The 23334-nt window shown below is 44.4% G+C and overlaps 1 protein-coding gene across 2 annotated transcripts; it reads right to left on the bottom strand.

Moving 5' to 3' along the window:
- On the bottom strand, positions 1 to 22773 carry SFT2D1 (SFT2 domain containing 1). 2 transcript variants are annotated; one of them, XM_008007791.3, is made up of 9 exons: positions 22601 to 22763; positions 21911 to 21999; positions 9979 to 10065; positions 9316 to 9398; positions 8122 to 8203; positions 6008 to 6043; positions 4496 to 4554; positions 2842 to 2871; positions 1 to 227 (listed from the first exon to the last, which is right to left on the bottom strand). In XM_008007791.3, the coding sequence occupies exons 2-9, from the start codon at positions 21965 to 21967 to the stop codon at positions 188 to 190; spliced, it is 474 nt and encodes a 157-aa protein (XP_008005982.1). In that variant the 5' UTR covers positions 21968 to 21999; positions 22601 to 22763; the 3' UTR covers positions 1 to 187. The 2 variants fall into 2 exon arrangements, with proteins under 2 accessions (XP_008005982.1, XP_008005981.1); XM_008007790.3 differs by lacking the exon at positions 21911 to 21999 and having other exon boundaries at positions 22601 to 22773.
- Positions 22774 to 23334: the final 561 nt, after the last annotated feature.

Below are 23334 nucleotides of genomic sequence, written 5' to 3'. Positions count from 1 at the left end.
TTTAAAGTTACAAGCATTTAACGGTTTAATCAAGCATGTAGTTTTTACCAGTATACAAAATGAGATTTAGTACAAAACGGTCTTCAACAGTCACTTCAGTTGTTTCTGGAGTATTTTATGGGGAAAAGCAAACTTCACCAAACAGAGTATCAACATTCAAGTGCTCTCTTCCACGAGTTTCTGATTTTCAACTTAGGAGAGAAGAACAGCATTTAATAACTGCATCCCTGGTGGAAAAAAAGAGGGAAAAAAACAGAATATAATATTCCTCAAGAGCAAAGTTGCAGAAAATGTTCCTGCTAAGTCACCGTTTTTAACAGAACTCAGTGGATGCTCCAGCGCACTTTCTGATTAATAAAAACTTTGTTCAGTATCATTTAAGATTAAGAGCTGAGACGTGAAAACATTTTGCTAACTTTTGACATGGTATGTATCTTAAGAAATTTTTACTGGCATATACACTGATCTCAATACAAAGAAATAAGTTTAAATACCAAAAATAACCTAACAGAAGATCTAACTTTTTTCTTTTTGAGACAGGTTCTTGCTCTGTCTTCCAGGCTAAGTGCAGTGGCGTGAGCAGATCCTCCCACCTCAGCCTCCCAAGGAACTGGGACTGTAGGGCACGCCACCATGCAAATTTTTTTTTTTTTTTTTTTTTGGTAGAGACAGGGTCTTGCTCTGATGCCCAGGCTGGTCTCAAACTCTTGGGCTCAAGCCATCTACCCATCTCAGCCTCCCAAAATGCTGGGATTACAGGCATGAGCCACCACACCCGCCACAAAGATTTAATTTTTTAAAAGAACTAGGCCAGGCAAGGTGGCTCATGCCTGTAAGGCGGGTGGATCACTTGAGGTCAGGAGTTCGAGACCAGCCTGGCCAACGTGGTGAAACCCCATCTCTACTAAAAAATACAAAAATTAGCTGGGCCGACGTCGCAGCATGTGCCTGTAATCCCAGCTACTCAGGAGGCTGAGCCAGGAGGATCTCTTGAACCCGGGAGGCGGAGGTTGCAGTGAGCGGAGATCACGCCATTGTACTCCAGTCTGGGTGACAAAATGAGACTCCATCTCAAAAAAAAAAAAAAAAAAAAAGACGAATGAACTGAGTTTTAATGAACTGAGTTTTAAAAGTGTAATGTTTATAACTGAATCCTCAGAATTGAAAAAAGATTAAAGTGTGACCTTTCATATTTTTTCCAAAACTGTTATTACTTGATACTTTCATTAAAAAAGCTTTCACCTAGGCTATTAAAATATCCACTAATAAAATTCTTTTTTTTTTTTGAGATGGAGTAATAAAATTCTTATAGGCAAAATCTGTACATTGTTTATTGCTCTCAAGTGCAGGATCCTAAGTGTCTGGAGAGGCTGGTCATTTTCTTGAAGTCCTGCCATCTCTTCAGAGCCTCTTGTACGGGACATCATGTCTAGAGGTCCTTTCCTCAGCACCAAGAAGTACTGGAGGTCTCCTTGCTCTAAAGCTCCTAGGCATGGTAAATTACCCTTGCACACTCTTGGTTAAGCAGTTTTCTCACCTGTAGCTGACTTTGTTTTGCTTTTTCTCCTTATAAGTATCTATCAGAAAGAATCATACATTTGAAATGGAATAAAAATAAAATTTCTACCAATTTGCTTCATTGTTCGTATTAATCAGACAATTTTGCTGTTTTTAAATATAGAACATATCTTTGAATTTCACAAACAGGCAAAGCTGTGCCTCACCAGAATCTTTTTCTAAATCTATCAGATTTAAAATTGGAACTCGTTTTGTTTTCTCCTCCACGGCTAAATAAATACATTTCTCTGGAAAAATATTTTAAAATGCCAGTTACCTCTTGACATACAACTGTTTTTGCTGACTAAAAATAAGCATTTATGTGCAAGCCCTCATTTTCCCAGTAACTTCCTTTTTTATTGAGATGGAGTCTGGCTCTCATCCAGGCTGGAGTGCAGGGGCACGAACTTGGCTCACTGCAACCTCTGCCTCCTGGGTTCAAGTGATTCTCCCACCTCAGCCTCCCGAGTAGCTGGGATTACAGGCGCGCACATCATGCCCAGCTAATTCTGTATTTTTTAGTAGAAATGAGGTTTTGCCATGTTGGCCAGGCTGGTCTTGAACTCCTGACCTCAAGTGATCCTCCCAAAGTACTAGGATTACAGGCGTAAGCCACCGCACCCAGCAGTAACTTCCTTTTTTTAAGTAGAATTTGTTTTCCTGGAGTCTCTGTGTCCTATTTTCTGAACTCCTAAAGCCACGGAGGGGTCCAGAATCTCATCCACATTCCCTACTGCATGCCAGGCAGCAGGGCGGGAGGATACTCCCCACACAGCTGCTCCATGTCACCAAAATGTTTCCACACAGACATTATCATGGCAAGCTTCTATTCATCTCATTGAAAACATGTCTATTGCCGGGTGCGGTGGCTCCACGGTTGTAATCCCAGCATTTTGGGAGGCCAAGGTGGTCGGATCACAAAGTCAGGAGACTGAGACCATCCTGGACAACATGATGAAACCCCATCTCTACTAAAATACAAAAAAAAATTAGCCGGGCATGGTAGTATATGCCTGTAGTCCCAGCTACTTAGGAGGCTGAGGTGGGGGAATCTTGAACCTGAGAGGCAGAGATTTCAGTGAGCCGAAATCGCACCACTGTACTCTAGCCTGGCGACAGAGCAAGACTCCATCTCAAAAAAAAAAAAAAAGTTTATTTCCTTTCAGGAAATTAAGATCAACCAAAAAAAGTGTTTAAATAGTATTTTTATGTAAAAATTACTTAAATTCATATGTTTGCGTGAGGATAAGAACCAGAAACAAGACAGAATTCAAACAAGCTCACCTTGCATATGGGATGTACGACAGGCTATACCTGCAAGAAATATTCAAGCATGTTAAATCTTCATCTGAATGATGGTTTTTCTTTATGCCGAAAGGTCATGTCTAACCTTATAATAAATACAGCACCATGAGACTGTACAGTGGTTCTCAAAGTGTGACCCCGACCAGCAGTGAGAGTATCATCTGGGAACTTGTTAAAAATGTAAATTATTAGGCCCTACCCTAAACCTCCTAAATCACAAGCTTGCTTTAACAAGCAACCTGCACTTTAAACAAACTCTCTAGGTGATTCCGGTGCATGCTAAAGTTTGAGCTTCTTATAATAAAATAGAAACTGTACCAAAACTGGTATTTATAGTCTCCTTTAGGGATAAATCAATTATTAGGTACAAATTAGGCAATAAAAGGCAAAATACTAGAGAAAATAACCAAGAGATTAAATTTAGGTTTCTTCACATATCAATGAAAAAGAATAAGGAACATTATATGGTTAATTTGAGATATACAGAGAATTGCATTTAACATTCATCGATGTTTCACCTGTCAGTGGAAAGAGGGCCAAAAGAAAGGTGATCCCAAACTGGGTAACATCGAGTAAGAGGAATGTAAAATGGCAAAACCAGGAAGCAAAAATGAGGAAGCAAGCAAGAGCTGCTCTAAAGGAAAAGGAAAAGGAAAAGGAAAAGCCCTCTTCACTAACACAGAAGAGCACAGGAGTTGTAGGGCATGTTTAATCAGCCGCCCGGCTATTTATGGCCTTTATGCTGATGAACTCTTACGGTACGAGACACAAAAAGGCTAAGAGGAGGAGAGTCTGAGCGGGAACCAGGGCATTACTGAATATTCACAAAAGTGGAGTGGGAAAGGCAGTGCAGGTGAAGCATCTCTGATCTGAAATGCTTGGGACTAGAAATGTGTTGGATACTGGATTTTTCTGGATTTTTGGAATATCTGCATTACATTTACTGGTTATCAACCAAATCTGAGCATCATGTTAGCGTTCAAGAAGTTTTGGATTTTGGGCTGGGCATGGTGCCTCACACTTGTAATCCCAGCTACCTGAGAGGCTGAGGCACAAGAATCACCCGGAGGCAGAGGCTGCAGTGAGCCAAGATAATGCCACTGTACTCCAGCCTGGGTGACAGAGTGAGACTGTCTCAAAAAAAAAAAAAAAGAAGTTTGGATCCTGAAGCATTTTGGATTTGGGATGCTCAACCAGTAACTTAAGAAGTATTAATCACTGCCAATTCAGAAGACATCTCCAGATATCACAGGGCCACGGAGTCAACATTAAGATAAATTCCACCTTGTATTTATCCAGCAATAGAGTAGATAATGCAGGGAAACTCATCTTCCCTTGGTCTCACCCTGTGATTTGGTCTCACTTTTATGTTTTCACATGGCATCACCTACTTTTCTTATTTCTTTCTCACATTAGAAAAAAGCAGAACATATCACTACGTAACTACACGAGCACAGCACCCCATACTTCTCCCTAACAGCACCACTGAGCCACGCTGTCAACTCCAACAGGACTCATCCCAGACCTCCCCTCCTCTGAGCCTGCACGGCCTGTCTGGCTCCGAAACACCAGACGAAATGCTTGTCACATCTCAGGCAATTTTAACATTTTACTAGGATAAGGAAAGACTTACCAGGTCATTGACAAGAACTGCAATATGCAGAATAACACAGCCAGTCCCTTCTTATGCCACTAACAACAGCAAAAACAGAGGAATTATGAGTTTCAAAGTTTTAAAACAGCTTTCTCAATCAAACTTAATTCTTCTCTTTCAAAAATGTAGATGGCTCCATTTATCTTCTTTATTAAATTTTAGTGTGATAAATTTAAAATACAGTTGATCTGAAACTTTAGAATCCATAAAATAATTTCCTTTCTAAAACTATATCCATTAATTTAAATATTGCAAAATATGTGACTTTAAATAAATGTTACTGAAACAATCGTGCACAGGCTGAAAACATTAAACTTTTAAAGGTGGTTAGGTCTTTAAAGTCAATGTTAATTTATCTAGAATCAACATTTAAAATCCCACTAAGATCTGTATGCCCCATGTGAAATTTACTTATTTTACTCATGCCTATTTTTTCCTTGAGTGACATTTCGAAGGAAATTTGTATTTTATTGTGATCTTCTGGAATAATATAATCAGTTTCCATGGTTGTTTTAAAAGATCTATTTTGAGAATTCCTTGTCCATCAGTACTTTTTTACTTATTTATCTTCAGTCTACTGTTTATAAGTAAACAGACAATTCCAAAACCAAATATCAATGTTCTATAGAGATGTGCAAGAATATTCTTTTATCATTAATAAATGACACGTAAATCAATCTCATATAACTAAAGTTCTGTCCTTACATCACCAAAATAAAAAAACCTGGAATATTTCTGATAGAATATGTCTAAACTATCTACCCTTTCTTCTTTAAAATGGGACTTTTCTTGTTGATAGTTCAAGAACTGCTTCAAACCTTTTTGGGAAATAGGTTGAGTACAGTAGAAAAGTATGATGTAGAATCAGGAAGATCAAAAAGTAAACGGAATTGCAACATTGTGACTTCTTTAAAGGCTAGTGAAGAGCTGTTAACCTTCTCCACAGGGTAGGAGGAGGATTTCAGTTCCTCTGTCTCTCTGTTGTTACTATTTGCGTTTTCTGGCCTTCTCCATTGGTTTTACACCTTGCTACTTGCAGCGCACTTGCCTCACCACTGCAGAGTCACAGTGCACCCCTGCAGCAGCATGAGGGAGAGAGCACACCCCTGAGCGAGGGCCCCTCACCACACAGGGCACTGTCAGAGGAGCCAACCGGGCCCACAAGCAGGTGAGCTCTCGGGCACACGTGTGTGTTTATTAACGACCTCTATGCTATAGACAGCAGCATCTATGGCACATTTAGCCACTAGCTGGATGGGTGAGCAAGTGTGCACATGTGGGTTTACTGACTACCTCTACGCTGTAGACAGTAGAATCTGTGGCATTTTTAGCCACTAGCTGGACGTTAACATGTCAAATTTTAGGAATACCTAATCTTTAGAGAGTTTAAAAAAAAACAGATGAGCTATTTTAAGATAACGGTGTGATGACACTTCAGCTGGGGAGGGGGCACACAGTTAACTGAGAGCCAGTAGGGCTGGCATAACTTACCCAAAGAGCAGCACACAGGGTAAATATGAAACACAACTACAAGGGAAGAAAGAGTAGATTATAAATTTGAGATCCTTTCAAAAGCCTAATAGAAATGCATAAACTATTCTGCATTCATTTGCATAGGTAATATACTATAGAACAAAGGTAAGAATACAGCTGACTAGTTTTACTTACATTTTCTGTAAGTATTACTTTACTTTAAAGTCTACGACTGCAATATTCCTTGGCAAATTGGAAGCACCTGATAATTTACTCTGTTAAGTAAACTGAAAGATGATCATTCCTCATCCCTGTGAAAGCAAGTAGGCACAGGAGTGAACGTGAGAGGTGGGCAGTGTGGTGTTGGAAAGACCTAAAGAGATCCCAGCTCTGATGCCTGCTATCTGAGGGTCCTTGGTGAAGTCAGTGGACTTGTCTAAACCTGTTTTCTCTTTAAAATGAGGAGAGTTCCTACCTACATGCTTTAAAGGGCTGTCGTAATGAATAAGGTAGAGTGCATCCACGATGGGCTTGAGCTAGAAGCTGGCATGTGCAAGGCTCTACGTGACAGAGCCTCTTCACCACCATTACTAGGCATGATCTTATGTGGGCAGCAAATCAAACCAATCAAAGTGCTCCACCTTGGGAAACGTCTTATATGTTCAAACGCTCCCACATTCTCTCAATTTGATGTGTATTTTTGTAAGGTACAGTATGTTACTGAAAAGGCTGAGGGATAAGTGCCAGGATTTCTTAAATAAAACTAACTAAAATCTTCGTGGAATATAAACTACTTATATTCTAACAGTGAAATATAATTTCTTCGTAAGCTAAAGTTAAATGTTTATATATATGTTGTTACATATGCTATTATAGGAAATTCAAAATAACTGGAGATTATAAAAGTAAGAAAATACGAAGTTGAATAAAGACATAATAAATAAAGCTAAAAATGATTCCTCTAGTGAGGAGATGGGAGAAGACTGCCAGGCAGATTAGAGTTAACAAATATTTCCTTGTAAATTAACATAGGTTAGCTGTGTTTGGAAAGCTCATGTTAATAGTTTTAATGGTGATATTTCAATCCTTTAAATATCATAAATGCTTGAAGGCAAAAGAAATCCACAAGAGACACAGACCAGGTGAGTTAGGCGACAGAGGCAGGATGGAGAAGAGATTTGGGTCCCCCTCCTGCCCACAATACACGAAACGATGAACAGCTCAACACCCGGCATGTGTGAGAATGGAAACAACCTTTCTAGCCAAAGCGTAAACTCTAATCTACCGACCACCCGGGCTCAAGAAAACAAGAGCGATGACCTGAGAGTTGTGGACAGAATCCACAACGTAATGGAAGGCACATTTAAAGATACTGTTATGGGAGCCATATTGTTAGAATGTGTCAAGTCGGCACACAGGGAAGGGACAAAAGTCAGATGACAAATGATGCTAAATCTCCCTAAGAATATTCCTAAGGACACAGAAGTATGGTGTCTATGGAGGGTGTTCTGGAGGGTGTCTACACCCACCCTCCAAAGGGTACGAACTAACAATCCCTTATGAAACCATCGGCAGGGCTTAAAAATGAAAGCACACTCGGCTCTAGGGTTCATTTAAATACACAGCTACACCATTCCATATACACAACAGAAGCAGGCTTTACCCAGCCAGTAGTCTCAGACAATACTGTACCATCTGAACTCTATAACACACAGGACATAACTTTTTATTTTTTTCTTTTTTAGACAGAGCTTCACTCTTGTTGGCCAGGCTGGAGTGCAATGGCGCGATCTTGGCTCACTGCAACCTCCGCCTCCCACGTTCAAGCAATTCTCCTATCTCAGCCTCCCAAGTAGCTGGGATTACAGGCACATGCCACCACGCCGGGCTAATTTTTGTATTTTTAGTAGAGACGGGGTTTCATCATATTGGTCAGGTTGGTCTTGACCTCCTGCCCTCAGGTGATCCGGCCTCCTAAAGTGCTGCGGTTACAGGTGTGAGCCACCGTGCCCGGCCAGATATAATTATTACATCCAGCACAAGAAGTATACATACCTAAGAACAGACAATTATTCATAAAATAACAGTGCAAATACTTCAATAAAAGTTTTAAAAATGCACTATTTACTTACGAGCATAATAATTGTTGCAAGCAATCTTGTTGTTTCAAACATTTTCTTCAGTTGCTTCACAGGTCCCATTAAAAAGCATGTACTGTTTGAAACAAATAAAGTTTAACTGAGGTACAGGTCTACTAATTGATCTGGCTATGCAAAAATAAACTGCTTTTTAAAAAAAGAAACCCTGTTGGTTTATTTAGTTAACATCTCTCACTAAATCTGTTTTATTTTTTCCTTAACTTTATAAAGAAACTTCACAACTATTCCACTAGACATGCTATGGTGTGAAGGTGTCCTCTTCCAAATGTAGGTGTCCTCAGCGTGGTAGTGTGAAGACCGGATTAGGCTGTGAGAACTCCTCTGAAAGGGATCAGAGGGACTTGGAGGAGAGGCTGCCCAGGGGTTGCTCTTTTCTGCCCTGGGAGGACACGGGGATCTTCCCCTTGGGGGATGCATCCATCAGCAGGAAACTAAGCCTGCTAGTGCCTTAACCTTGGACCTTCAGGCCTCCAACTGTGAGAAAAATTTCTCTTCTTCCTAAGTCACCCAGTCTACAGTATTCTGTTACTGCAGCACAAAAGGGACTAAGACAAATAACAACCCAAGGATGAGTCAAAGGTTCTCCAAGAGGGATTCTCATACTCCCAATCTAAAGTAGCCCTCAGTCACTACTGCCACACCCTATTTTAATTCTCTGCACAGCACCAATGCCATCCCATCTTTCTCTGGCTTATGATGTGAACATCTTCATTAAAATGTAAGCTCCACAAGAGCAAGGCCTAGAGTGCAGCAGCTCCAAGCCTGGGCTCCGGAGCCCACTGTCTGCAGGATTCCCACCTCAGCCATGATTTAGGTTCACTGCCACGGGCAGCACTGACCCCCCTGCTCTGCGCTATTATCTCCAGCTATAAACGGGGATGATAATACTGCCTACCTCACAAGCTCGTCGTAATACATATAAAACACTCAGAACAGTCCCACACAGTAAGTGCCCCACAAAGGCTGGCTATTCCTAGCACTAATACCGTCTGTTATGGGAGATGGTATGTAGCAGCAGTCAATACATATTTACTTAATACATGTAAATCTTGTGGCTGAATTTACAATATGTACAGAGCTACATAAACATCCTACTGGGAAAGTGTTTATTAGAAAGGTAAACTTGGTAGCAAGAGCAAACCAGATATTTTGAGAAGCCAAACGTACCTGGCTAACGCAGCAAGATTGCCGAGGGTATAAAACACTGCAAAAAGCTTTATGCCACCCGGAAGCCACAGCAATCCAGTTCCCTAAGTTAAGATATTGTAGTTATTTAAAAATAATTTTACGATTTTAATGGTTAAAATATAAATGTGCTACTGCAGTAATACAATACCAATATTATGTAAATACAAATGTTTAAATACAAATCTGCTTGTAGACAGTCTAGTCTGATTACACAGAAAAAACAGTTAATTTTCAATGTTATACACTAACTTGAATCTTCTTCCTATTTGCACTAGCATATATAAATGAGCCATAACAACACTTTCTTTGTGCTTATCAGTAAATCTCAGTCTATTTAAGTTAAATATTCATGCTAAATGTCAAGTATGAACAGGTAATAAACATCTAGATTACTGATTTTCCAGCTCTTTTAACACACTGATAAATTTTTCTTAAATTACTTCAACTATCCACAAAACTCCCCAAAATATTAATTTCTACGTATTTTCATTGATCTCTACCCCTTTATTTCAGTTCAATAAATATGTTCCACCAAAATAGTCTAACAGGGATTTAGTAAAGGACATTCATTTTTGGTTCTAAATGGAATTATTAGTCTAATACAAAATAAAAATTATTAAACAATATAAAGCCTTAACTCACAAGAATAGAAAAGAAAATGCCACATACGAAGCAGATGGCAAACCATTTCAATCTGGTGTTGAAACTAAGGGATGAGGCATCCAAGACCTTAATAAAAAATGGGAAAATTTAGAATATAATCTTAATTCACCACCAATCTGATTCTTTATCCTAAATTAAAGCAAAGTTTGAACACACAGTCTAAATCATTTATTTTGCATATCACAGTGTCATTTAAGAATACTAAGACTCCACGGTTGTTACGAGTAGTATGACCATGGTCTGGGTAGCAGATGATGCTGAGGAATAACCATTAATTTTGCTAAGTCTGATAATATGTTTCACAAAAGTCCTTATCTGTTAGGGACAGCCAATATACACTGATATGGATAAAATGACATATGAGATATATTATAAAATATACAAAGATTAAAAAAATACGGGGGGCAGATAAACAGGCCAGGCAAAACACTGAAACTGTTGGGGCTCGGAAAGAGTTCACAGGTTCATGACTGGTTCTCTCAGCCTCTGTAGGATGAATTCCTTAGGTTCCCAGATGCAGAGTCTGAGGAGATACTTAGGCAGGAACTGCTCCCGGAAGCCTTTAAGAAGTGAGGGAAGTGGAACAGAGAAGTGGAAGGAACCAAGCAAGGACCTGGTTTCACCCAGAGTGCAGCGTGGGCCCGCAGTGTAAACGCACTGCACTGCCAAGTCCTGCCGTGAGGCAGAGGCTGCCCTTCTAGACGCCACCTCCCTTCGGCCGGTCATTGGCTGCAGGCCGGGGGTGGAGTGGCGTGACTGCACCCCATAGAGGGTAGAGGACGCTGGCCACCTACAGGAGGCAGCCTGAGCAGCCCCAGCAGAGACCATCACAGCACACACCAGACGGTGCCCATTCTAAGCTCTTTCAATCCAAGCCATGAAAGCTTTGGGCCCCTCCACCACCACTGTAAAAACGTACTGTGAAATGATCATTTATTCTAGAGCAACAGCATTGCTACACAGCATGCAAATATTCTAGCCAAATTATGTGGGGAAAAGAGTAGAAATTACTGTGTCTACTTCCTACAGTATAATAACCCAGCAACAGTAGGTGCAATAAACACACTCAGATTACTAATTATACTATTAAAACATACTTTCCCAATAAGGCTAAAAAAAGTACATCGACAGCAGCTGTGCAAGAAACTAGAAACACACAGTAAGGATTTATATTCCAAAATTTAAATTTCTAATTTATACTACCACATCCACTTAAAAATAAGACTACATGCTTATATTTTCAAGAATAATGAAAAATAAGAGAAAGCTCCATATGTAACAGCTCAAAATACATTTTGGTTACATTCCTTACCTCAAGAGATTAATCTGTGAATCCTTATGTAGCATGAAAAGCAGATAAAAATAACTAAGTATTCTGTAATGAAACATATATCACTCTTTAACACATTTTAAATGTTTTTTACGTTTTGTTTTAATTCACAGACATTCTTGTTTCCAGCAATGTCATCTGTTTACGGCAAAACTAAACACTTGATTTTAAACAAAGAGTCAACTTGCCTATAAAAACATCTAAATTTCATTCTTACTGATCAGGAAGAATACGAATACACACAAAGTATATTTTAACTACGCAGGCCAGAATAAACTGGAAAGACTGAACTACATAGTAAATGATCTGTTAAAAAAAAAAAAAAATGGAGACATGTTCATTAGCTTGATTTAACCATCCCACAAAGTATACATGTCAAAACATCGCGCTGTACACAATAAATGTATACAATTTTTATTTGTCAACTGAAAATGGAAAGAATAAACTAATGATTTCTAAAGGTTAGTGTGAGTCCACAATGATGTGAGGATTTAGTGAGAGGAAAAAGCATCCATTTTTCCTTCTTTTACAAGTTCAAATCACCCCATTGTTCACAAGTTCAACGCTGGTTTTCAATAGCCAGTTTTTCTCTCAGCAATGAAACAGCATGGTTATTTGTATAAAAGTAGGTGTTTTTTCCTCTTACTGCCATCTTCCATGTACAGATCTTTAAAACGAAACAGCATGACAAATTATTTCCATTTGTAAACACAGAATATTCAATCCACAAGCAAATGATTTGTCTCGTCTTGCAAATTGTCCAGGATACAGAAACAAATACAGATTTCCTAACTGCTAACTGGGAAAACTGCGAAATGCTTCAACATGAAAGAAAACCTGGCAGTGCATCTTCCAACTAGGAGACAGAAGGAACGCTCACATCTGCTTATCACAAGCATTTTTTTTGAGACAGTCTCACTCTGTTGCTCAGGCGCGATCTCAGCTCAAAGCAACCTCTGCCTCCCACAGTCAAGTGATTCTCCTACCTCAGCCTCCCAATTAGCTGGGACTACAGGTCCACACCACCATGCCTAATTTTTTGTATTTTTAGTAGAGACGGGGTTTCACTATATTGGCCAGGCTGGTCTCAAACTCCTGACCTCATGTGATCACCCACCTCAGTCTCCCAAAGTGCTGGGATTACAGGCATGAGCCACAGCTCCCAGCCTCCTTACCATAAGCATTTATGTGCTGCTTAATTTTACCACCAATCAGGAGCAATCCCACCAAAACCAGCAACTTTGTTAATCTCTTAGTCTTAGAAAAGAAATAAAATTGCCACCTCTTTCTCTCCCAAAACCACCATCAATCATTTTACTTACCTGTTACCACAGGAAGGGGAAGCCAAGAGAATACAGGCCCTTCAGCAGGGACTGCTCTCCCTATTCCTGCCACAGTAGACACAGCACTGCTTGCAACTAGAACTTCATTCATTTTTTTTAAAAAGCAGGTGAGAAACATAACAGAGGAAAATGTAGTCCTAGCAGCAACAACACGAAGGCTGAATGAGTGGCTCCCACAGCACAGCCGAAACCCACCCCTTTAGGTGACGGAGAAGCGGAGGAACAGCTCTAACCCATGCAGCGCCAGGAAACAGCACAGCTGGAAGGACCTGAGCCTTGCCCCTGGGCTTCTGCCATCTAAACACAGAAAACACTTGTGGCTTTCCACTAATGATGACACTGAACCCAGCATTCCTCCCACTCCTTTTTCAAAATACCAGTGGGTATAAAAAGACAAACTTGCGCAGACAAGTGAGAAAAAGAAACAGGCATCTGCAGACCCTCAGGCCCATTCCAGGCGGAACTGCCCGCTCCCCCGGTCGCCTGCTCCCCACACCGGATGCTGCGGTCCACACTTTTGAGGGCCACCTTTTCCTCCTCCTCATTCAGGAATCTTGATCAGGGGGCCGATCCAGATCCTTGCAACATCTGGCACGGTTTCCACGTCCACATGGGCAGCCTGGCCTTTCTGTTTCTCATTCCCTAATCTCCACTGGCATTTCCCCTCCAGTCCATGACCCAGCCCAGGGCAGTTGTTCTACCCGAAACTACACCATCGCCAAAATTCCGGCTGCCGCTCTCCGACCGCAGCAGGCTGGTTCCTTGGCTCCCACTGTCTGACTCCTTGGCCTCCTGAACACCTCATCCGGCCCTTCTCCTTTTTTTCAGTGGCATCGACAGGACATTCCAATTCCCTTTCCGCTGCCTCCACCTGGTAACATCCCACCGGAGTGCAGCTTTCCCTCCTCCTGCTCCAGGAGGTGCTGAGCTGAGCTCTGCTGGGTGAAGTCAGGCACAGGGCAGGGGGGTCCTGAGCCGGTCCTCATCAGCACCCCACGGCCTGCACACTGCTACCTAGCAAACTAAGGCTTCTTGCTTTATCTCAACGTGCATTTTACTCTAACCCACTTCGAACCTCCACTTCCTGCCCCACGCTTCCATTCTTAGCAGACAACTTCCCCTACTTCACACACAGAAACCCAAAGTCATCAGTGGGAACTCCCTCACCTTCCTGCTGCTACCAAACCACCAAACCCACCCGGTAAGAACACCCATGCTCTCGTCCTTTCCTGGTTCCCACAGAGCTGAGATCCACCTGTCCACCCTGCTTTACAGCCAACCCCTGACGGGCTCAGGGAATTTATGCTATTGGGCTCTTCCTCTAGTGAGTGTGTTCTCACTCTCTGAAACTGCGTCTATCAACTTTTAAATATGCTGAAACCCCTTCCATCTTAAACAGAAAGCGTACTTGACTTCAGCTTCCAGCCTCTGTACACTCACACCTTCATTCATCCATCCATCCATCCACTAACTGGCTCAATACTTACTGAGTGCCGCTGTGTGCCTGTTCTAAGTGCTGGGTAAGGGATCTAGCTCCTGGTTAAAAATCTATGTGCTGGCTGCTACAACAAAAATACCATAGGCCAGGCACTGTGGCTCATGCCTGTAATCCTGGAATTTTTTGAGGCTGAGGCAGGCGGATCGCTTGAACTCAGTTCAAGAACAGCCTGGGCAACATGGCAAGACTCCCATCTCTACAAAAGATAGAAAAATTAGCCAGGTATGGGGGCACACACCTGTGGTGCCAGCTACTTGGGAGACTGAGGTGGGAGGATCACCTGAGCCCGGGAGTCAGAGGTTGCAGTGAGCCGACATCACACCACTGCATTCCAGTCTAGGTCAGTCTCCCAAAGAGCCCAAACAGCTGTGGAAGCTCGTCACTGGAGGGCTGAGCTTTGACACAACTGATGAGAACCTGAGAAGCCAATCTGAGCAATGGGGAACGCTCATGGACTGTGTGGTCATGAGATCCAAGCACCTAGCGCTCTGGGGGCTTTGGCTTTGTCCTGTATGCCACTGTGAAGGAGGTGGATGCGCCATGAATGCAAGGCCACACGAGGTGGATGAAGAGCTGTGGAACCAAAGAGCTGTCTCAAGAGAAGATTCTCAAAGACCAGGTGCCCAAGTAATTGTGAAAAAGGTATTTGTTGGTGGCATTAAAGAAGACACTGAAGAACATCGCCTAAGAGATCTTGAACAGTGTGGAAAAACTGAAGTGACTGAAATCATGACTGATAGAGGGAGTGCCAAGAAAAGGGGCTATGCCTTCGTAGTCTTTGACAACCAGGACTGTGGACAAGACTGTCACTCAGAAATACCACACTGTGTATGGCCACAACTGTGAAGTTAGGGAAGTCCTGTGAAAGCAAGAGACGGCTAGTGCGTCATCCAGCCAAAGAGGTCAAAGGGCTTCTGGAAACTTTGGTGGTGGTTGTGGAGGTGGTTTTGGTGGAAATGACAACTTCAGTCATGGAGGAACCTTCAGTGGTCATGATGGCTTTCGTGGCAGCTGTCCACAGCGGTGGTGGTGGATACAGTGACAGCAGGGATGGCTGTAATGGATTTCGTAATGATGGAATCAAATCTGGAGGTGGCAGAAGCTCCAATGATTTGGCAATTACAGTCTTCAAATTTTGGACCTATAAAGGGAGGAAACTTTGGAGGCAGAAGCTCTGGCCCCTATGGTGGTGAACAATACTTTGCCAAACTTTACTTTACAATACTTTACAAAACCAAGGTGGCTACAGTGGTTCCAGTAGCAGCAGTATGCACTGGCAGAAGATTTTAACCCATTTAAGCCTGAGGTTGCATTTTTCTGAATTTGAAAAATCAGACCTTGGCGATGACCTTGAACAGGAGAATATAAATATCTCCCACATGCTTAGCGTTCCAATAATGGAACACCAGGCATAAATGGGTTCAAAAAACCAAGGTGGCTATGGTGGTTCCAGTAGCAGCAGTAGCCATGGCACTGGCAGAAGATTTTAATCACTGCCAGGAAACAAAGCTTAGTAGGAGAGGAGAGCCAGAGAAGCGACAGGGAAGCTACAGGTTACAAGAGATTTGTGAACTCAGCCAAGCACAGTGGTGGCAGAGCCCAGCTGCTACAAAGAAGATACGTTTCAGACAATACTCACGTGTATGAGCAAAAAACTCCAGGACTGTATTTGTGACTGATTTTATTAACAGGTTATTTTAGTTTCTGTTCTGTGGAAAGTACCAAGCATTCCAACAAAGGGTTTTAATGTAAATTTTTTTTTTTTTGCACTCATGCTGTTCGACACTAAATAAATGTGTCTTTTTAAAAAACGTGCTGTGTAAAGTTAGTCTCCTCTGAAGCCATCTTGGTAAATTTGTCCCAAGAGTGTGAAGTCAGAATTCCTTCAGGGTGATGCCAGGTTCTATTTGGAAATTATTCACAGTCTGCTTGGGTGGGGAAGCCATTGTCTTCAGTAAGCTCGGTGTAGCTGAACTGACAGTTACTGCTGTGACCTGAAGTTCACCACTAAAGGGGATCACCCAAGCAAAATCACAGAATTAACAGTTATAAAAATGATTGTTGGCCGGGCGCGGTGGCTCACGCCTGTAATCCCAGCACTTTGGGAGGCCGAGGCATGTGGACGACGAGGTCATGAGATCGAGACCATCTTGGCTAACACGGTGAAACCCCATCTCTACTAAAAAAAAATACAAAAAAATTAGACGGGCGTGGTGGCGGCTGAGGCAGGAGAATGGCGTGAACCCGGGAGGCGGAGCTTGCAGTGAGCCGAGATCGCGCCACTGCACTCCAGCCTGGGCGACAGAGCGAGACTCGGTCTCAGAAAAAAAAAAAAAAAAGATTGTTGGCACATCCCATGCAATATATCTAAACTGAATAATGGTACCAGATAACATTATAGATGGGAATGAAGCTTGTATATCATCCATAATTGTATGTAGCTAATAAAACTATTTAATTCTCTTAAAAAAAAAAAAAAAACAACACTGTGGACTGGGTAGCTTATAAACAACAGACACTTATTTCTCACAGTTCTAGAGACTGGAAGTCCATGATCAAACAGATTCGGCGTCTGGTGAGGCATCTCTGGTTCACAGATGACACCTTCTGAGTCCTCACACAGCGGAAAGGGCACTGCGTCCTTTGTTTCCTCAACTTCCCAGGCTCAAGCAATCCTCCCACCGCAGCCTCCCACGTAGCTGGGACCACAGGCACACACCATCACGCTCAACTAATTTTTAAATTTTTTGTAGAGATGGGGTCTCACCATGATGCCCAGACTGGTCTTGAACTCCTTGGCCCAAGCAATCCTCCTGCCTCAGGCTTCCAAAGTGCTGGGATTATAGTCATGAGCCACTGCACGTGGCCTGGGGCCTCTTTATTAGGGCATGAAACCCATTCCTAATCACACCCCAAAAGGCCCCTCCTCTTCATACCATCACACTGGGGATTAAGTTTCAACATAGGGATTCCAGGAGGACACAGACATTCAGACCACAGCACTGTGAGTGATTCTGGGGCTGGCCACAGGCAATTAATCACACAGGCTCTACCTGGCAGGCCTCCTGGGGAAAGCTCCCTCTGCATACCGGACTCGGAGCACAGTGCAGACTTGGAGCAGTGCAGCCCCTGGGGAGCTGCAGTCATGGTCCCAGGCCCTTCGGCCCCCACGCTTTTTCATGTAGTTCCCTTCCTAGCCCAGTGCCTTCTTTCCCAGGAATCCTTATCTGAGGCCACGGGAGTGGACAGGACCCCCGGCTGGCACACGCCTGGCAGTGGTTGGGAAGTTCACCTTGACCATTCTAGCTTCACATGCCTCACCTGGCTGAAACCCTGCAGACACAAGTCACTTCCCTGTCCTTAATTCCAAGGGACATTTTCGAGACATCAGTATCCTTCCCAACTCAACAGCACAGGACACTCTGGTATCCCTCCTGCTTGCAATGTTCTCTTCAACTCCCACACCCCACAGGCTCTCCTGACTGTCCTCCCGCCTCACCGGCTGCTCCTGCTGGGGGTCTCCTCTGCCGCCTGAGCTCCCTCTACCTGGAAAGACAGCTTCCCCCTTGTGCTTCTCTACACTCTCCCACTACCCACCTCACCCACACCCACCATGACAGTAAGGGAAGTAGATAAGGTAGGTATATTTACAATCTTCTAAGTGGGAGAGGCAGAGAGAGCTTAAATTGGATATTAGGCAATTTTCTCTTATAACCATCCTCCACGTGGTGATGTTTGAAGTGAAACATGATAAATTAATGCCATTTGTAAATATGAAATACTCAGTCAACATGCAAATGGACTTGTCTCAACACGTGTGCTATGGTCTGAGTGTTTGCTGAAATCCTCAGCCCCATGGTGATGGTACTGGAAGATGGCCCTTCAGGAGATGATCAGGTCATGGGGGTGGAGTCCTCATCAATGGGATCCATGCCCTAATAAGACGGGAAAGAGACTAAAGCTGTCTGTTCTCTGCCATGTCAAGATGTAAACAGAGGCAAAGTGTGACACCAGGAAGCGGGGAGGGGCTCACCAAGAACCCATGAGCACACCTTGATCTCTGACTTCCGGCCTCCAAACCTGTAAGAAATAAATTTCTGTTGCTTACAAATCACCAAGTCTAAGGTATTTTGTTACAGCAGGCTGAATGGACTAAGACATCTCGCAAAGTGTCAGCAGGGGTTAGTAGGGGCTCCCACAAGAGAACTCTGTAGAATGTTCCTGCCATTCTTGTCATCTAACTCCCAACAAGTACCTTATGCCAATGCCCTCACCTCTCCTTGGTAGTTACCCAAATCCAAACAACTCACTCCTCTGTTTGTTCAACAAGTAGTTATGAACAGCTATTAGACATCAGATACTTGATAGGTTCTACATACACAGAAGGGAATAAGACAGAACCTAGCACACTTACATTCAGATGGGGGAAAATGGGCAATAAACTAATGAGACAGGTTCTACTCAGGACATAAATAGGGGCAGCGTAACTGGGTCAGGAAGGGCCTCTCTAAAGAGGTGACCAAGTAAAGACGTCAGGAAGTGACCAATCCAACTTTGAAAAGAGCCAGGAAGGGGCATTCCAGAAAAAAGAAATGCAACTGCCAAGTCTCCCAGGCAGAAGAAAATGGCTCCAACTGAGGAGGAGAAAGAGCGCCGGGCAAGGCAAGCACCGGGGAGAGGGTGGGGATGCGGGTCAACAAGCAGTGAAGGGCTGAGAGGCCAAGGGAGGGATCTGGATTTTATTCAGGTGCTGCAGGAAGTCACTGAAGGATGTGATCAAGGGAGGAATATGATCAACTCTCTAAGATCTGGCTCAACATCTCTCCCTCCTTGACTTCTTCCCAGACATCTCAAAGGAGGGGTCCCAGAACTCTGCCTACCATGCCTCTCCCCTGGGCTCAAAGAACCTCCACAGGAGGGCGACGCAGCTTGGACGTCAGCATGCTCCCCTATGACCTTCACTGCCTCGCCCAACTCCTCAACTGGCCGAGAACCATCCCTGTCAAGACCCAATTCCAACGTGCCCACCGTCCTGGTTACGTCTTGCTGCACAAGAAGTGTAACACTCTCAGGTCATCCCTCACCCCATTCAGGTCTGTGCACCTTTAATCCCATCTCATCTCCTACCCATCTCCAAAAACCAACAGCAAACCTCCCTATGTCCTCACCCTCTTCTCTGAGGATCCTCTCACCTTCCTGCTAGGTTTGAAATTTAGTCTCCAGGGCCAGGGCTCTCCCCTACGAATCCTGCACCACTTGGACAGCAGTCAGCCAGGTGTCTTCCCTCCTCACTGCCACTTCCTGCCCCTTCCTCCTCCCTAGAGACACTTGCTTTCCAAGTCACTCCTTAATAGCCCCCTAGCAACAATCCCCTCTTGCCTGCCCCATAATTTTCCCCTTTCCTGGACCATTCCCAATGCACAGAAACATCCAGTATTTTCCTTGGGAAAATGACATGTTCCCCAACCTCACTGCATCCTTCAACTACCACCCACTTCTTTGCTCCACAGGAAAAATCACTGAGATGGCCATACTGTCTCCATCTTCTTTCTATTCTCCCCTGACTTCAGTCAGGCCTCTGTCCCCATCCAACCACCAAGACTGCTCTTGTGGAAGTGACAACTGATAAGAGCAGATTACCTGTGGAGGTTAACTTCTGAAACCTATCAACAGTACTGGGTCCCCTCCCCTTCCTAAAGCACTCTCTTCCCTCACTTTCTGAGGCATCCTTCTCTCTGGGTTCTCCTCCTCCTCCTCTTGCCGATCCTCTCAGCTGTCTTTGCTGGCTGCTGCTCATCCTCTAAACCTCTACACACCAGAGAAAACCAGAGGTCAAACCTTGGACCTCATCTGTTTTCTACTTGACGATCTCATCTCTCTCCTATTTCCTCCCACAAACTCTACAGTCTCATGTCCAACTGCTTTCCTGACATCTCCACTTGGATGCTACCTGGATCTCAGACCTCACGTCCACGCTGAAATTATTTTCTTCCCTGAACCTGCTCCTCCCACATTCACTTAATGGCAACTCCACCTCTCCAGACGCTTAGGTCGAATGCATGAGGCATCCTTGCCTCCTCTCACTCATACATCCAATCCGTCAACAGTGAGGCCTGCTGGCTGCACACTCAGACCATTTACAGAATCTGACCACTTTTTTGTTTTTTAAACAGGCTTTTTCGCTTTTTAAACCACTTGTATCACTGATTCGAGCCACAGTCATCTCTTGCCAGGACAACTGTACTTGTCTCCAGCCCAGTCTCTGGGCTTCTAACCTTGCCTCTACAGTTTGTTCTCCACAGAGCAGCCAGAGTGATCCTTTAAAATCCAAGTCGGTCACACCACAACTCTGCTCAAAACCCAAAGGCTTCCTATCACACTCAGAGTAAAGCTAAACTCCTTTCTATGGCCTATGAGAACCCTCACAATTGAGAATCCCCCTTCCTGCCTCACCTTCTCTCCTACAATTGTCCCTCTTCTCTGCCCCGCTGCTAGAGCCCCTCTGGCCTCCTTACTGGCCCTGAACATGCTGACCACACTCCACTCGGGACTCTGTATCTGCTGGGCCCTCTGCCTTGGAGGCTCTTACTCACAGGACGCTCAGACATCCCAGCAGCTCTTCTGAGCTGTGCACACACGGCTCCCTGGCAGGAAGGCCTTATCTAAGTAATATGGCAACCCCAACCTCCTCAACCTGCTCTTTTTCTGTGGCTGTCTGACACATTATACACTTGTTTATTCATTGTTTCCTCCAATTAAAATTTAAGTTCCATGTGAAAGAGGTATTTGCACTGGTCACTTGTTATTAACACCTGCATCTTGAACAATGTCAAACACATGCAGGAACTTGAATATTTGTTAATGAACGATCACCTCCTCTAAACTCGCAGCACTTGTCTATACAGCCAGTCACTCTAATCTTTGATTACTTCTCCACATATCTTTTCTCCCCTCTAGACAGTGGGCTCAAGATAAGTGGTATTACCTTCGTATCTCCAAAGTTTAGAGTAGCACTGTCCAATAGAATTTTCTGCAACGCAAATGTTCTATATCTGCACTGTTCAATACACTAGCCTTTAACCACATGTGTCTACTGAACACGTGAAATGTGGTTGCTGTGACTAAGGAACTGAATGTTAAATTTTATTTAATTTTAATTAAGTTAAATTTAATTGCTCCAGGCACTGTGGCTCAAGCCTGTCATTCCAGCACTTTGGGAGGTCAAGGTGGGCGAATCACTTGAGGTCAGGATTTCGAGACCAGCCGGACCAACATGGTGAAACCCCCATCTCTACTAAAAATACAAAATAATTAGCAGGGTGTGGTGGCAGGTGCCTGTAATCCCAGCTACTCAGGAGGCTGAGGCAGGAGAATTGCTTGAACCTGGGAGGCAGAGGTTGCAGTGAGTCGAGATCGCACCACTGCACTCCAGCCTGAGCGACAAAGCAAGACTCCATCTCAAAAAAAAAAAAAAAAAAAAAAAAAATTAATTGGCCACATGTGGCTGTGGTAATGTACAGAGTTACAGAGCACAATGAGAACAGATACTTGTCTTACACTCTCTGAACCCAAAACTCTAGCCCAGAACTCTGCCCACAAGAAGTGCTAAGTATAACGACAAGGAAGTCAGGCAGAGACAAACAGAAGATCCTTATGAAATACAATTTTAAAAGTCCAACTTCTGCGACAGCGCACAATAAAATGCAATATAATCTCAAGCAACAACAAAAATACTTATACCGCAGTTCCTGCTCCACTGCTACTTCGAAACTTCTTGCTGGAGAAAGTAACCCTCATCAAGTCTCGCTGGTAAGGCACAGACACAAGGGCTTTTATCAAGAAAGGAAAAAAAAATTCTCTTACCAGGGCTCACTTCCTTAACAGAAAATTTTTAATTCAATATAATTTCACTTATCAATGTCCTGTTTATTTTTCCTCTAGTCTCCCTACTTCCAAAAGACCAACCTCCCACACACACATATAGTACCTCCTTTATCTCCAGAGACAAACAGATGCAATAAGCTTTAGGGTCTCGGCTCACTGCAGCTCGCAGGATAAATGCCCTGCATAGCTACTCACGCTGCATAGCCGGAGGCCGAACCCCGCACTAGGCTCAGAAAACCAAATAGGGTGTGGGAGCGATGGATTATTTGGGAGAGCGAGGGCAGGCGTTGGTGGGTTCCTGAGAATCAGAGACCAGATGGAAGAGTTGGAGGGTGGGTCTCAAAGGGGGTTTAAGTAGACCCCATGGAAAACAGGAAGGTTCTCAAATTCTCCCCAGGAAGCAAACGGAGCTCTCCTAAATCAACCGGCCGAGCAGAGGAGGCCCAGACCCCCGGCCTCGCACCCAACCCACCCGCTCGGCCGGTCCTCACTGCGGCCGGGGCCGGCGGGCAGCCCCGGGACTGGACGAGGGCGCGGGTTTTCTACCTGCGTGGTCAGGCCCTGCTCCTCATCGTCCTGGCCGCTCAGGACCCGCCGCAGCTTCTCCATGGCCCCGTTCCAGGGCCGTAGCGCCCGCCACTCTGTTGCCGGCCCCTAACGCCCACCAGGAAACCCCGAACCCGAATCCCACAGAGCAGCCGGAAGTCCGGTCCCGCACACTTCCGGCTCGTCAGCGCTGCCAGGGCGGCCACCGTAGCAATGCGCGCATGCTCACTAGCGTTTCCTTCTGGCCTGGACGTGGTCCGTGAAGTCTGCGTAGTGGGCGCTGATGGTGGGGCTGTCCGTTCCCACTGTCCGCGAGGTGCGGGGTGGCAACGCGCGGGGACACAGCGTGGGTATGGACCCCCTTGCCCACAGCTGGCGCACAGCCATGAAGGTAGACCTGACCGGGGCACGAGCACTGAACCCTGCAGACCCGGCGTCCTCCGGACCCCGCGAGGGGCCCTGCTGGGCGGGTCCGCGGTCCCGAATGCGCCTTTCCTCGCCTGGAATCGGGGAGCGGAGGGCTTCTGGGGGCAGGTGGCCGTGCTCCGACGAGCGCCCTGCCACCCACGAGGGGGCTCTGGGGACGTCGGCAGCCCTCCCAGTGGGTCTGCTCATCCGGAGACACAAACACCTGCCTCAGGATTAAAGCGAGGAACTGTATTTCAGACCGTCTCAGGAGAAGTAGCAGGAGGCTGCCTCACTCCTTTGCCATTGTGAGAGCTATTTCTTTACTC

The sequence above is a fragment of the Chlorocebus sabaeus genome, chromosome 13, assembly GCF_047675955.1.
Source record: "Chlorocebus sabaeus isolate Y175 chromosome 13, mChlSab1.0.hap1, whole genome shotgun sequence".
Taxonomy (NCBI): domain Eukaryota; kingdom Metazoa; phylum Chordata; class Mammalia; order Primates; family Cercopithecidae; genus Chlorocebus; species Chlorocebus sabaeus.
Note: the sequence above shows the minus strand (reverse complement) of the source record. Positions and strands in the feature narration are given on the sequence as shown.